General features: G+C 32.1%; 1 protein-coding gene across 1 annotated transcript; it reads left to right on the top strand.

Moving 5' to 3' along the window:
• Nucleotides 1–4,504: 4,504 nt before the first annotated feature.
• On the top strand, nt 4,505–7,593 carry LOC128188538 (homeobox protein vab-7-like). The gene is made up of 3 exons (XM_052859646.1): nt 4,505–4,972; nt 6,488–6,654; nt 6,817–7,593. Exons 1-3 carry the CDS (start codon nt 4,702–4,704, stop codon nt 7,357–7,359), a joined length of 981 nt encoding a protein of 326 aa, XP_052715606.1. The 5' UTR covers nt 4,505–4,701; the 3' UTR covers nt 7,360–7,593.
• Nucleotides 7,594–14,207: the final 6,614 nt, after the last annotated feature.

Here is a 14,207-nt window from a genome sequence, read left to right as displayed (position 1 = left end):
TGATGGTTTCCCTCACGGTTATACCCAGTGGCTTCTGTTTTGGTTTACGTTGAGTTTTGTTATAATAGTTATTGAGTTTGTAAAAAAAAATCTTTAGATAGATAAATTAGTAATAGGAGCGTAAATTGTGATAAAGAATCAATTTCTCGAAAAAAAAATTGCTTTGAATTCTAAAAAAGATAGAAAGATTTATCTTTTGTTGTTTTTTGGCGAAATAATACAGGGTCAAGTGTAGCGTAGAGTGCTCGTTTCGTGTCACGTTCTTCGATGTCCGACAACCAGGAAATGGACAGAACCTGCATTGTACCGTAGCGTGTCTAAAAATATAAATTGTAGATTTTTCATTTATCGGAAGCGAAAGAAAATCTATTTTAATAGACAAGCGAAACATGTCGCGGAATTTTGTAAAAATTACTGCAGAGCAAAAGAACATCATAATGCAATCTTAATTAACATACGAGATGTGAAGTTGAAAAATTATATAGAATACATAATGAACCACGTAAAACGCAAAAAAACAACGGTAACCTTTTATATCATAATTATAATAGGAAAAAGGTACAAACGACTGATAGAATCTAATGAGATAATATGCTTAACTGTAATATACATTTCTTCAAGAAAGGTTCATAAAAGTTGCGTTACCTTTTAATCTTTAGTTTTTCAACGAACAGTGTGTTCTACATGAGTTCATTGTGTACATAAGTATTACAACTACAACTTGCTATCGGAGACTTACTAAATAGTTAGATATTCTAGCTTTAAAACAAATACTTATTTGTTGAGATCTTCTCAATTTCCCTATATACATTGCATATATTAATGCCTGTTTACAAAATAAAGTATGAATGTTGTCGATCTTTACAATGAGCATGGGATGTTTTAGCCGGGCAAAACTGATAATTTGGTTGGTGTTATATTTGTTGTTTTTTTTCATGGATAAGATTACCATTTTAATCCTTTTAAACCGGGTCTACACTCAGTGTGTCTCGCTGCAAGTAGAATTATTATATTTACTGCACGCCCAATAAGAATGTTTTTTTTCACGTGGCACTAAAGTATACCTAATACTCTCCCTCTCTCTCCCTCCCTCTCTCTCCCTCCCTCTCTCTCTCTTTCTCTCTCTCTCTCACACAAAAAGAAGTTAATTCATCTGAGATTTCAACCGAAAAAGCCGAATTCTTTTTGCAATATAAAATGCTTCAACATATTTCCTAATATATTAATAATAATTAATAATCATTATATTTGTTAATTAGGATCCTTATTCAGGTCGAAAAATATGGGGAAAACTGCTAATTTTTATCATGTATTCTCCATAAAAAGACACAAAAATTTGACTTATTATGACAATGCAAAATCCCCCGAATTATATAGACGTCACTATTCCAATTTTATAGTCTGTCTTATATCGCTTCATTTGAAATGGAAACATGTGGTTAGCTGAGGTGCATTTGAATTGTCAATATCAAAAGTTGGTCGTTTGCATCTGTGTACTGGAAAAAGAGATGTAGGAATTGAAACGCTACCGAACTATTGATTGTACACCAAGATAGAAAAAACTTACGATAAGCTTGGCAGTTGTCTGCATGTTTCAATTAATTATAACCAAAAGGATCTCAATTTATACTTTTTGAAAAAAAAAGTAAATTAGTCTTTTTTCATCGCTGACTTTTATATTGTTGAATTGAATATATAAAGCCCACAGCAGTAAAATGCGTTTAAACTTTGTATTGAGAAAATGAAAAATAAAATAAAAAAGGTGTAAGACCTTTTTAATAAATGCAACGTCTTGTGACAATTTCGACACATAGTTTTTAGCAAAACGGGCGGAAAAGCCTTTGACACTGTTTTATAAAATAATAAAAAATCTCATATTTTACAATTAAAATCAAGATAATTCTATTTGAATCTGCGTCCAGGCTACATGCATTCTTTGAGAGTGTAGATATAATTTGACAGTTCCTAATGGAACACGAACCGAAACAAGCCAAAATTGTTTTACATTATGAATATCAATGTAGACAAAAATTTTAATTAATTTATAGCTGCTGTCTTGACGGGCCCAAAAAAAACTTAGTCTAATTAATTAAATTCAGTAATAATTGCTGCTCTGGGTTTTAATTTATGAAATCAGTTCAAATCATTTAAATGCTATTAACATTTTAAACAAATTACAAGGTGAAAAGTTTTATTGAAAAAAAAAATCGAATCAGAGGTCGTCCATCTTGCCTTATTATAGTTTAGACTATCACTTATATAACCAAAGATTTGACCTTTCTCAGATTTGACCTTTTCTCTACTAGACCAGGTATTCAGTACATTAAGGCAAACGTTTAATGCCCGCCTGGGACAGGAAATGATGTCAAACATGCAGTGATAATATACTGAAAACAATTTAGAAATACTAAAATGTCAGCCATTATTTTAACGATGTATTTTTCATTTCGCTGCAGATATATACTGGTGAAAACCAGAAAATGAAGATGAATGTAATCTCATCGTACAAATTATGTTTTCGCAATGTTAAATTGTAATTAAAATGTAATTTACCTGAAAGCCGATTAGACGTGCCTTTCTATAAGTCATCTCCTTACTTATATTTGGAAACTCTCCGGCGGATTACTATTTATCACTTCTTCTAATGATTGTTCATCATGTCTTGGCTCTTTAGTTTTCAGAAAACTACTTGCCATTTAGTTATATATAAAATAATTTGAAAGAATATATTTAAACAGACTTTTCTATATCAAATACTTACATGTACTAATGATTAGAACCCCCGTAATATCCTTTATCTTAACAAAAGAACCTTAATTGGTTGTTAAAACGAAACATTAAAATCACTATACTTGGAGAAGTTTTATCTTTGGTGTAGAGTAAGTACAGTAGTAATCACAATATATAAAAATCTGCATCTTTATTTTTAATTTCAGTGTTAATTTTTTACTTTGTTCAGCTTTATTTTTATAGTAGTACATTTGTTCGACCCATATTCCCAAGGAACAGAATTAAGAGAAAGGGAGAGAGAGAAGGTGTATTAAGACAACAGCAGAAAGACTTAGAAAATATGCAGTTCACTATATTTCGTAAATGTCACATTAATGATATAAAATATTTTCACAATGTCATTCTGTTTATTGAATAACATCATTAAAAGTGACAAATTTGTTTCCGCTTAAAAGGGAACGAGAAAAGAATTATGCATTTCCTATAATATCAATAAAAAATTGGTATTTCCAATTTACGTATATCAAATATGAAAACAATATTGCAGGTTTCATTAAAGGAGAGTCATTTACTACCACTATGCACGTAATCTGATAATTAACGTGGCGGTCAATCCTCATTTCCAGACAAAGACATTAGCTTAGTAATTAAATACATATTTGTTGTTTTAATAGACAAACATCGAATTAAAATGAAAAGATAAAAAATCTAATGTTTCTTGAACCATATGTCAAGTCTTTGTTTGAAGAAAAAAAATCTCTAATTGTTGTCCAAAGACAAAGAGTTTATTTATCGGTCAATCTAGAGGATGTCCATATGAATAATGAAGGAATACTTAACATATGCGTAAAGAAATAAATTGTTCACAACACAAGTCTGACCAATCATCACATCCGGGCATTAACGCCAGCCATCGGCAGCCTAATGAAAGAATCTCCTATACGATAAGTACCAAAATGAAGCTTGACCTGGAAATAATTACAAAATTTCTCAGGCAATTGGGCATAGACAGGAATTAATTTTCACACGGTAGAGGTGTTTAACACGCGCCTTGCGGCTACTGGACATCGTAATCTAACACGCACAGAACGCCATATTGTTTCTGCAGGATAGTTGCAATGTCTGATGGTCAGTATGTCTCGATCACACCCTTGTTTTGCAATGAATGGTCGATCAGTGAAAGCTTGCCACCTAAATGAGAAGTAACATGTAAATGTTAACTTGTTGTCGTCAATTTGACTATCGGTGTGAATAGATGGATGCTAATATTTCAGATAATTGGACTTCGGGTCTGTTTTAGAGCTTGTATTATACAGTACATATTTCAAAGCAAAGATGTTCAATTGAGCCCTTAATTTACTGAAACTAACACAGCAAAAAATCAACAAATACCAATAGCGACATTTATCAATATTCTCTGATCTTGTTTATGGTTTATGACCAATAAATTGCTTAAAATCGACTTTAAGTCAAGCCTAATAAAACAACAACAACAAAATCACGAGAATAGTATCTGCTAAAAATTAAGTTTAATTCAATTAATGAACGTGTTTTGGTGTTCAAATACAATTATTTCAACAATAAAAAACGTAAGCAGAGGAACAGAAATATGGGAACGGTTTCATTGTTGTTTTGTCCAATAGTATTACACCAAATCTCGCCCAGGTGAGTTTTTTGACAGGTAAAACCGCCCATCAATTAGTTAAGCGCTCGTCTCTGCATCAGAAATGACAATAGCAAGCTTAACAAGCAATGTGACTTATTTATAAAGATATAGATACACTTGTTTGTTGTTAATTACTTCATTTTGCGGTCCTCTCTCCTCCGGGACTGACTACCGGCACCTTTTGACTTTTACCTTCAAGATCTCTCTTAGCCAAAGAAGTGTTTTGGGTTTATTCAAGGAATAGAATAAGATTGAAATTTATATGGACTTACTGCAGTTTGACTTATAGACTTTGGTGACAAAACATGCATCAAACAACAATGGGAGAATATCGAATTCACGACACTACCAGTGCGAAAGCGAAAAACGTGGAACTGAATCATTTTTCAAGACAGAATTCCTTGGACTTTAAAATGCAAACAGATGCTCGCCTCTCGGACATGGTCCCGTCCGACGAAGATGATGTTATTTCAGACAGTGACTCTCTACTGAACAGCCCAACCTCACAAAGCAAATTCTGCGACGGAGACCTTAGAGATTCCAAAGACAAACTGATGTCCTCAGAAAGTGGAAAAGGTAAATTTTCATCTTTAGCATTATCTTCTAGTACCTCATTTAGTTTCATAAAAACTTGGACTTTTTTGGGCTTGCTACAATTGTTTTATCTTTGGCCAACAATTCAATTTGCGTATCATGTTTTAAAAACTAATATCATGAAAAAAAATCCCTGCAATCATAACGTCAATTTGAGAAATGAACAAAAAAAAAGGATCTTAACTTTGCATTATTTAAAACTAAATAATTGCACTGTTTTCATATCACAAGGCAATCTAAATCGTTGCAAATTACCACCATCAAGTTCCCAATCTTAGTCGCGACGGGAATCTTTATGTCAAAAGAAAAATATTAGTAATAAATAATATTTTTCAGAAAAATAAATTATTCATGAGATATTAAAATGTTTAATTTTGTGGTTTTATTTTAAGATTATATTCTTGCAGTTGTTCTCATCGCGTTTAATGCCATTTTTCGTGAATCCATCATGAGAACACAAATCAATCAATTATCGATTTCTGTTTTTAAAATTTCTTTGTTTGTAAATTATCTTGCATAAATTAAAAACCTCAAACAACGTCGCCCCAAACTGAATCCTATCAGATTCGATTATTATCACTGGTAAATTCTTGCACAAGTCATAAATTAAGTAGACTTCATTGATCTCAGTTCTCGAGCACCTTAAACAAAACCAAAAAAAATAAATATATGACATGCGCAACGCTTGAAAAAATGGTAGCATAGATTCAAACTCAGGTTTATCTTCATATTCAGCAATTAAAAACCAGAAGATAAGGTATTAACATACACCTGTAATTAACCCACGTAAATAATTTTTAAAAGACGGTGTGACAGGATCTAAAAGTTTTTGTACGTGTCACAAAGCGATGTTGATGACATTAACATTTAAAAGCGGATTTGTGTGTTGCTAGGTTAAAGGGATCCATTAATTATGACTAATTATATTTTAACCAGATATCACCCCACAAGAACGAAAAATTCGCAACCACAGAAAACAATTTCTTTCAAAAAAAGCAGCCGTTATGAATTTGGGAACATGTCTCGATTGCTATTTTTCTAAATAAAGTAAAAAAAAAAAAATAACCCGCTATCATAGTCCCATCACAGGTTTATGGCAAATCGTATTTTCCTAATTGTCTCGTTTGTAAACCATGAAACAGAAGAGCGATCACGGTGTAATAGCTTTCTAATTAACAATGCATCTCTTGCTTTAAATTGTAAAGAATTTCCTATCATCCATTATTCGATCATTATCCCGCTCTTTGTCCTTGTACATGCAGTTAAGTTCCTTAACGATCAGCACTGTTTGCACCTTTTGCTTAAAGAGCATGAAATTGATGAAGTAAATTCAACTGTTTCTAATTACTTTAAAGATGGCTAGTGTTTTAAGTGTTAGTCATAGTATGGTCGAAAGGGAGAGAAAAAATAATCTTCTTCAAAGAAAAAATAATTTTGTTATATATTACGATCCGTGAATGACCCTTTACTTATCTCTTGGTTTTTTTTTTATTACAGAATCCCCAACAAATGGCGATGATTCAAGTGTACGTCGATATAGAACGGCTTTTACAAGAGAACAAATTGGCAGACTGGAAAAAGAATTCTACAAAGAAAACTACGTCTCGCGTCCGCGCAGATGCGAACTGGCGAAACTTCTCAATTTACCTGAAAACACAATCAAGGTATTAAATCACATGTGCAATTATATTTTACACTTAAAATGCAAAATAAAATGCTAAAATATGCACTAAAACTCTTGATTATTAGAGACTTTTTACTCTAAAATATTTTTCGATTAAAAATTTAATTTAATAATATTTAATGTACAATTTCTTAATTTATAGGTTTGGTTTCAAAACAGAAGAATGAAGGACAAGAGACAGCGCATGGCTATGGCCTGGCCCTACGGCATTGCCGATCCACACCTATATGCCTATTTAGCCGCAGCCGCAGCTTCGTATCCGTACAGCATCTCACCTTCCAATTCAAATCCATTCAATTATTACTCATCCCTCGGACTTCAGCGTCCAACAAATAACATTGGACAATTTTCATCCCCGGGACCTCTCAGACCCAGGTCCGAAATCATTCCAGGAATGACAGGAGCCGCGCTTCTCCGATCGTCTGCAATGCCAATCCCACACTCCATTGCAACATCCACTCAATTAAACTGCAGCATGCTCCCTCCTTCCGAATCTTTGTTAAGTCACCCCCATTCAAGTATTGCCTGCTCAACTCACACGGACAGTTGTAACTGCAGTCCTCTCTTTGGCGGAATTTCCAACTTGCCCACAACTCTGCCTTCCGTTCAGGCACCGAAAGCTCATTCTAACACAACGTCACAAGGACTATTTCGACCCTTTCAGTCGGACGTGGAAAGATCGTGACACAAATTATAGAACGCTGGTCGTGCCCAGTATTCAAGACACTTCGACACAAATTTCATCATCATCGAAACTTTTTAATCAGATATTTCACACAAAAGTGCTCAGCCTGCAATCATGAATTAATCTTATTTGATTGCAGGTTTGTCATCATGATATTTCATCTTTTTTTCTATCAATATTTTTGTTTTGCTGTTTTTAAACAGGGTATACATGTAATAAATTAAAATAACTTAGTTTATCTTGCTTATTTTGTATATCTTAGAGGGGGGACTTTCAATAACGTTTTACAAAAAAAGAAAAATCATTAGATTAAACACGGAGAGCATATAAATTTGATGTTGATTTTGAACAATGTTTTTAACATCAAATTAATATCAATTTATTGTGCTGCTGAACTTACTTGTTTATTAAGCCTGACTTCCCTAACACGGGAAAAATAAAATAATCCTAATTTTAATAACTGTTAATAAAGCCTCTTGAAGCCTCCCTACACTATTGGCTCTGCTCTACGCATTTGACATGCACCAGTTAGTGGGATTTACCAAGAAAATTCATTGTCATTTTTTTTTAGTTTTATTTGATATATATTTTAATTAACAATACTGTCGTTTACTCAATTTAATTTTATCAAATGAAATATAGTCGTGTAGTTAATTTTATTTGATGAAATAAAATTAAGTAAGCGACCAAACTTTTTACCTTTATTTAAAGAATCATATGATCTTTATTTCTTAAAATTTGGTATACATTGAATGCATAAATTTAAAAAAAAATGGTTTGGATAGTATTGATCAACACAGGTTGATTAAAAATTAAATCAATCAAATTACAGACTTAAAAGTAGAAATCAGTTCATACATGTATATATTTTTGAGTAAATACAAATGTACTTGAATATCTCAAGTAATTACAGGTAAAATGTTCATAATAGTTATAGATCTAATGCGAAAAATTAACAATCGTTCCTTGATTCGATCACATGCACCAGAAATACAATGTACATGTACGCCGATAAACGGCTAGTATTGCGGGCAATCAATTTATGAGTGTGTTGGAGATGCTATTAGTTATGGATTATTTATTAACTCTAACTTTTACTGGTTTAACATTTTTTTCTAGAAGTTACTTGACCAGTTAGTATAGTTTTTTTTTTTTTTTTTAAAATAAGATGTGTTTTTAAAGTTCCTTTCGTCCTGCCTTCTGTGGAAAATGGGTAAAATTACACTTACAATTAAAATTATTTTAAGAAATATTTTCCGCTAATCGACAGAGAAAAATCCGGTTCGGTATTATTGGATAACTGCGGCGGTGTTTCTTGCCTAAAAGGTTATTCATTAGAGACCTACAAATCAAAATCATGAAGTGTCATCAATTTGACCTTGAGAGTTCCATAATGCTTTCCAGGCTCTTGATAATCATAATTGTTGGAAGACCACGTTCTTTTAATTAGATTTCGATTGTCGGCATCAAAAGGGGATATTCCAGTGTATGATTTCGGATAACCACAGAAAGTATTGACATTTGTTGATATTTGCAGCGTTAGAATACATAGAATCTAATTTGTCGGCGAGAACTAAAATATTTACCGTTGTTTTAGTTGTGTTTGTGTTACTCGGGAAAAATGATCATGAAAATGCAGTTTAAAAAGGATAACGAGCAGAAGACCAGAGAGAAATAAAAAAAAATACGAGCAAAGTTTTATGCACATTTTACGAAAAACATTAGTTGTGTATTAAGAGCCCCGTTATAAGAAATGTCTAACCAAAGTTTACTAAGGAAAACTTACCAAAGCTTAATAAGGAAAAAAGGCTAAAGTAAAATGATATTTTTATCTTCATATTTTTCATCTGATAATGGCAAACATGTGTCAGTTCAAAATTAAAGCCCTTTGCACACAGAAGCCCTAATGAGATATATTTGTCACCGTTCGCGGGGCAATAATAGTATATCATTGGACCCCCGTCTTCCCATTAACCTCTCCTCTCATCTGAATTTTTCCTGAGGATTACGCTGGACGAACTGTCCGGTAAAAAACGGTCCCTGTCTAGCGCTCCTGTCATGAGGTTGAGAGGAGGACGTCATTTGTGTCATCTTTTTGGAAGGATCATCGGTGATAAAGCGTCAATAACCGGACCCAGTTACTCCTAACGATAGCCTTTTATTAGGAATAAAAGGGGGTTAATGATAAGTGCGGCCTACCTGGTGTTCTTAAAGCGAGGGACCCTTATGCCCAAACGGGAAAAAACCTTAAACAGTTCAGCGTAGCTAGAGCATATGAAATGTTTTAAACAAAATTAATCAGAAAATGGCGCGAGATCAGTTTATTGTATGGGGATTAAAGAGTGGAAATAGATTATACATAAACTAAAGCACATTGCAAATCGGTCTATCAGAGTTGCGGAATTAAGAAAAATAGAGAATTCAGTTGGAATTATGAAGTTTGATAATCACTATTAAGTAAACGATATTTTGCTTCTAAATTTTCTGTATAAGAAAAATCAAAAGATAAAAAATCAAATATTGTTCAAAATAAAGATGTATAAATGGTACAAGAAAGTAAGATTTTTTTTCAAAAGTTGATTAATATTCGGGCAATAATTTTCCTTTCCTACTTCTAAAAGATGCGAAGACTTTATTTGCGCTTAATTTCCTGATGTGAATTAACTTCGTTGGTTAATTGCTAAATTTCCCGCTTTTGGAAAGTAAAATTATAATATTTTCATGGCTACCGCCTTTATAATCTCATTATCACAGGAAATAAATATGACACCTGTTCAAATCAAATTTCCCCAACTTTGTCCAAACAATAATACCCCAGGTTTTACACAGTGTTATATTTAACCATATTGCTAAACTGTTCCATAATTTTCAAATTTCATTTTTGTAGAAACAATTCATGACAAAATGCAATAAAAGAACTTGAATACGAGTTTGATGCTAAATTAATACAACAGCCCTCATTTGATTTTCAATTACGCTAGGATTTAAAGTGGCGGGGAAAAAGTGGGATATTCTTGACAAGGCTATTTGTGGTGATTCGAACACATTGAAAAAATCCTTCATTTTTTTCAAATTTGTTTTAATTTATCGTTTGTTTGAATGTTTATTTCGCTCAAACCATATCAATGGTACATGAGGTACAAAAAACAAAAATATTTAATTTACAAATGTACAAATACAGAGTATTTGAGAATTAATGATTTAAAAGTATATTTGAACAACCCACAAAAAAATATGGATTGGCATGACGCATTCATATTCGGTACAAATGATGATACTGCAATAATTTGTATGGAATCATGAAGGTTAAATGGCTGATCATATTTTGGTCAATGATTGTAAATTATGGAATGATAATAAAAAAATCCATTGTCGGCTGAATTTTATTTGCAATACTAATGATTATTCTATCGCAGTATTCTAGTTTATAGGTCAACTGATTACAAATTAGATTGCTAATCACCTCGAGTAATTATTAAACATAATTTGCTGAATTATAAGACCGAAATTTGGCATCCCCATCACGTCTTTTTCTTTGGAATGCATGAAAACATGCATGTCTTAAAAAGGGAATTATTTAATAGTCTTGCAAAAGGCGCCAAAATACTTTATCATAAATGCAATGTAGCTTAAAAAACAGCTAGGAAGAAAACATATCGTATTCCCTTTGAAGAAAGCACACCGTATTCGCAATAAACCTTTGGTCTTAGCACGGTGTGGAGTGAATTCGCGTCACTTGTTTCATTTTAGCACCCATGATGACAATTAGTTCTGGGGATTGTTCACAGATTATAATGCATCATTGCCAGCCGAAAGCTCCCGTGTAGCCCGGAGTCAAGGAATTCCCGGGCCGATCTGTCAAGTTTATTTATATCTATATTCAATTAACATGTCAGCAGAGGTCTTGGCTTGTAAATTCTCACGGCTGTCCAGTTCATGATATTTCATGTCTCTTGCCACACACAAGTATAAAACCTTCTTATAGTCACGATAGAACATTTTTTTCTTTGTAAAAATACCAGCAGTGATGAGCGCTATACTGTATCTGCTCGTTATACAGTTAGACATCATCGCTGTTACAACTTTTTTCACATCCGTACTTCCGTCTACCATATTAATTGTTTAATTTCCCCCAATAATTTTGAATTTTTCCACACTTTCAAATGTGAATATTGGTTGTCAATATAAAAATTAAAAAATACAAAAATACAATAAGATATAGTAAAGAAAGGGAAGTTATAAAACCTTTATTCATTGATTTTTAATTTTTACTAAATGATTGTGTTTATACTATAATGATTTGCAATATTATTGAAGAATATACATGTGCTGTTTGTAAATATTTAGACCTAGATATATCTTTTTACTTTGCAAATGATTTACAGTTAATGGACTGTTGCTTAATGTTATTAAATAATTAAAACACTTTGAAATAAGTTTAATTATATGATAACAGTAATATTATATTTAATTCAACAAAGCAACAATATACATGGTTCATTATAAGAAATAAGCAAAGATTAGGAAACAAGATCTAAAAAATTTCAACAGTATTTGCGGAAATATATATATTTTTTTACAAGCTAACACGTGCAATACATGGATACGTCATTTTTTCATATAATTCGGATTTACTCTGGCACGTGTTTGAAAGTAAAGGATCCACACACTTCTCGGACATATTAAGATGGTTTATTTACATGTACTTTGGAAAAAGTAGTCGCCATGAAAAATTTCAAACCTCTCACAATATTCTCAACATATCTTGTAAGATGTACCCCAACTTTGATTAAAACATGTACATTTATAGCAAACACAATGGAAAATAAAATAAGCAAAGTAAACATAATATGAAACATCAAAACATATTTAGACTAGTACTGGTCCATTACCAGCGTGATACCCTGAATATCAAATATACTGGGTAAATAAATGATTAACAAATAAAGGGAATATAAGCAGGATTGCCTGTCCGTTTCTGCAATCAGAAGGCCATCAGTAAACCTGTACAATACTTCACGGACGATCTAACTCGTAAAGCTCTTCAGCATAACGGGTCATTTCCTTTCCATAATGGCCGCAAATTGTTCAGACTCTCATCAACTGACAGACATAATAACCCTTATAAACGTTATTTAAAAATGATTATATCATTTATTCAAAGGCAGAATTGGAGAATTCAATTTATATGGTCTTCTGTCCGAGTAGTAGAAGGTGTGATAATGTACTGAACGCTTAGAGCCGTGGCGTCATGATTGCTCGGTGTCCTTTGATGGTACGTTGGTTGTTTGGCCTATTCACTCAAATTGTCTTTCAACAAATTTACCCGAGTGGTCACTGAAGGATGCTCCATAGATAAGACGTGGTCATCATAAACCAAATCCATCATGGGAGAGTCGTAGACGATAATTGTATGCTTTTGATTCAGGGATCACACAATGTACATGTAGCTGACCATTCAGTGATATCCCAAAAACAACAGTTTTCGCCAGCTCAAGTACTGAACAAGGCTTTTGGACATTTTTTAACTACCCCCATTGTAAACAATTAATCACACTACAGAGATAATTATTCCAATAAATCAAAATTTTTATTAAATTGTTTTTCATTTTTAAATTCATTATGATAAATTTTCTTAATCTTAGAAATCAGCCTAAAACATTAATTTCTTTAATTCTAGTACACGAGACTCACATTTGTGGCAATTAAGAATTTTAATGACCTGCATTTCAAAGGTGACAGAACAAGTTTAACAACAATCTTTTGTATAACCAAAATAAATTATTTGCAATAAAAGTCCTTATTTAAAAAAAAGAAACGGTATTATTTATCTTCCAATTTAATAAGTTAATGTATCAAAGTTGTCTTAATCTCGGTTAACTTTGAATACGAACCCCGACATTACGGTTCCATTTGTTAACTACAATTGGACAGCGTTAGTCTTCGCATTTAATACAAGGCAGTTTATTGGGCTAATCGAATTTCATGAATGATAATATCACAGTAAATGTGATTTAAATATAGATTTAGATCAACCTGACATTTAGATATAATAATTAGTAATTTGTAAAACATTCAAAATCATGAGTAATTTGATTTACAGACTGCCTCTAAAGTTTGATATATGATATATACGGTTTTACAAGTGTTTCTTTCAATAACCACGCGCTTATAATTTATAATTTCATTATTTTAGAAAAAAGGGAACATTTCTTAAGGTATGGTTTGACATAAATATTAAACGACAAAATTAGGAAAGTTACTGCATTCAGTATGTTAATAGAGTATAATAAGTAGTTTGATCTGTATTTTCTTTCTACTACACTTTCCTTTTATACTTGTAATTATACACTGCATGCGACACTTTAATCATTTATCACTTATAGTAATATTTGCCTTAATCTGAAATGAAAATAATTCTACATGTAGCATTCGATTCTTTTATATTCTCTGCAATTATTTAAAGAAATTTTTATCTTAGATATATATATCTACCTTCCTAAAACAGCTTAAACTGTTAAATGAATGCAATATGATGAATATGTTGAGGAATAGAATATTAACACTTAATAATTTCCATGTGATCATTGGTTGATGAATCATATGCAAGCAAAGTTGATCTCTATGACATATTATTTAGAACATCAAATGAAGGGAAAGAGTCAAAGGTCAAAGTCAATACATAAATTTAAAGACATAAATGTTTCCTGGCCATTGGATGTTGTTTCCATATAGTTTTTATGCCGTGGAATAGATTTGGCATACTAAATAAAACTTGAGAGATTTCGCATACAAAACCAAACGTGTGGCTAATTTTCACCTTAAAATATGTACGTGCACATTCTTAG

This window comes from Crassostrea angulata, chromosome 1 (assembly GCF_025612915.1).
Source record: "Crassostrea angulata isolate pt1a10 chromosome 1, ASM2561291v2, whole genome shotgun sequence".
Classification (NCBI taxonomy): domain Eukaryota; kingdom Metazoa; phylum Mollusca; class Bivalvia; order Ostreida; family Ostreidae; genus Magallana; species Magallana angulata.
Note: the sequence above shows the minus strand (reverse complement) of the source record. Positions and strands in the feature narration are given on the sequence as shown.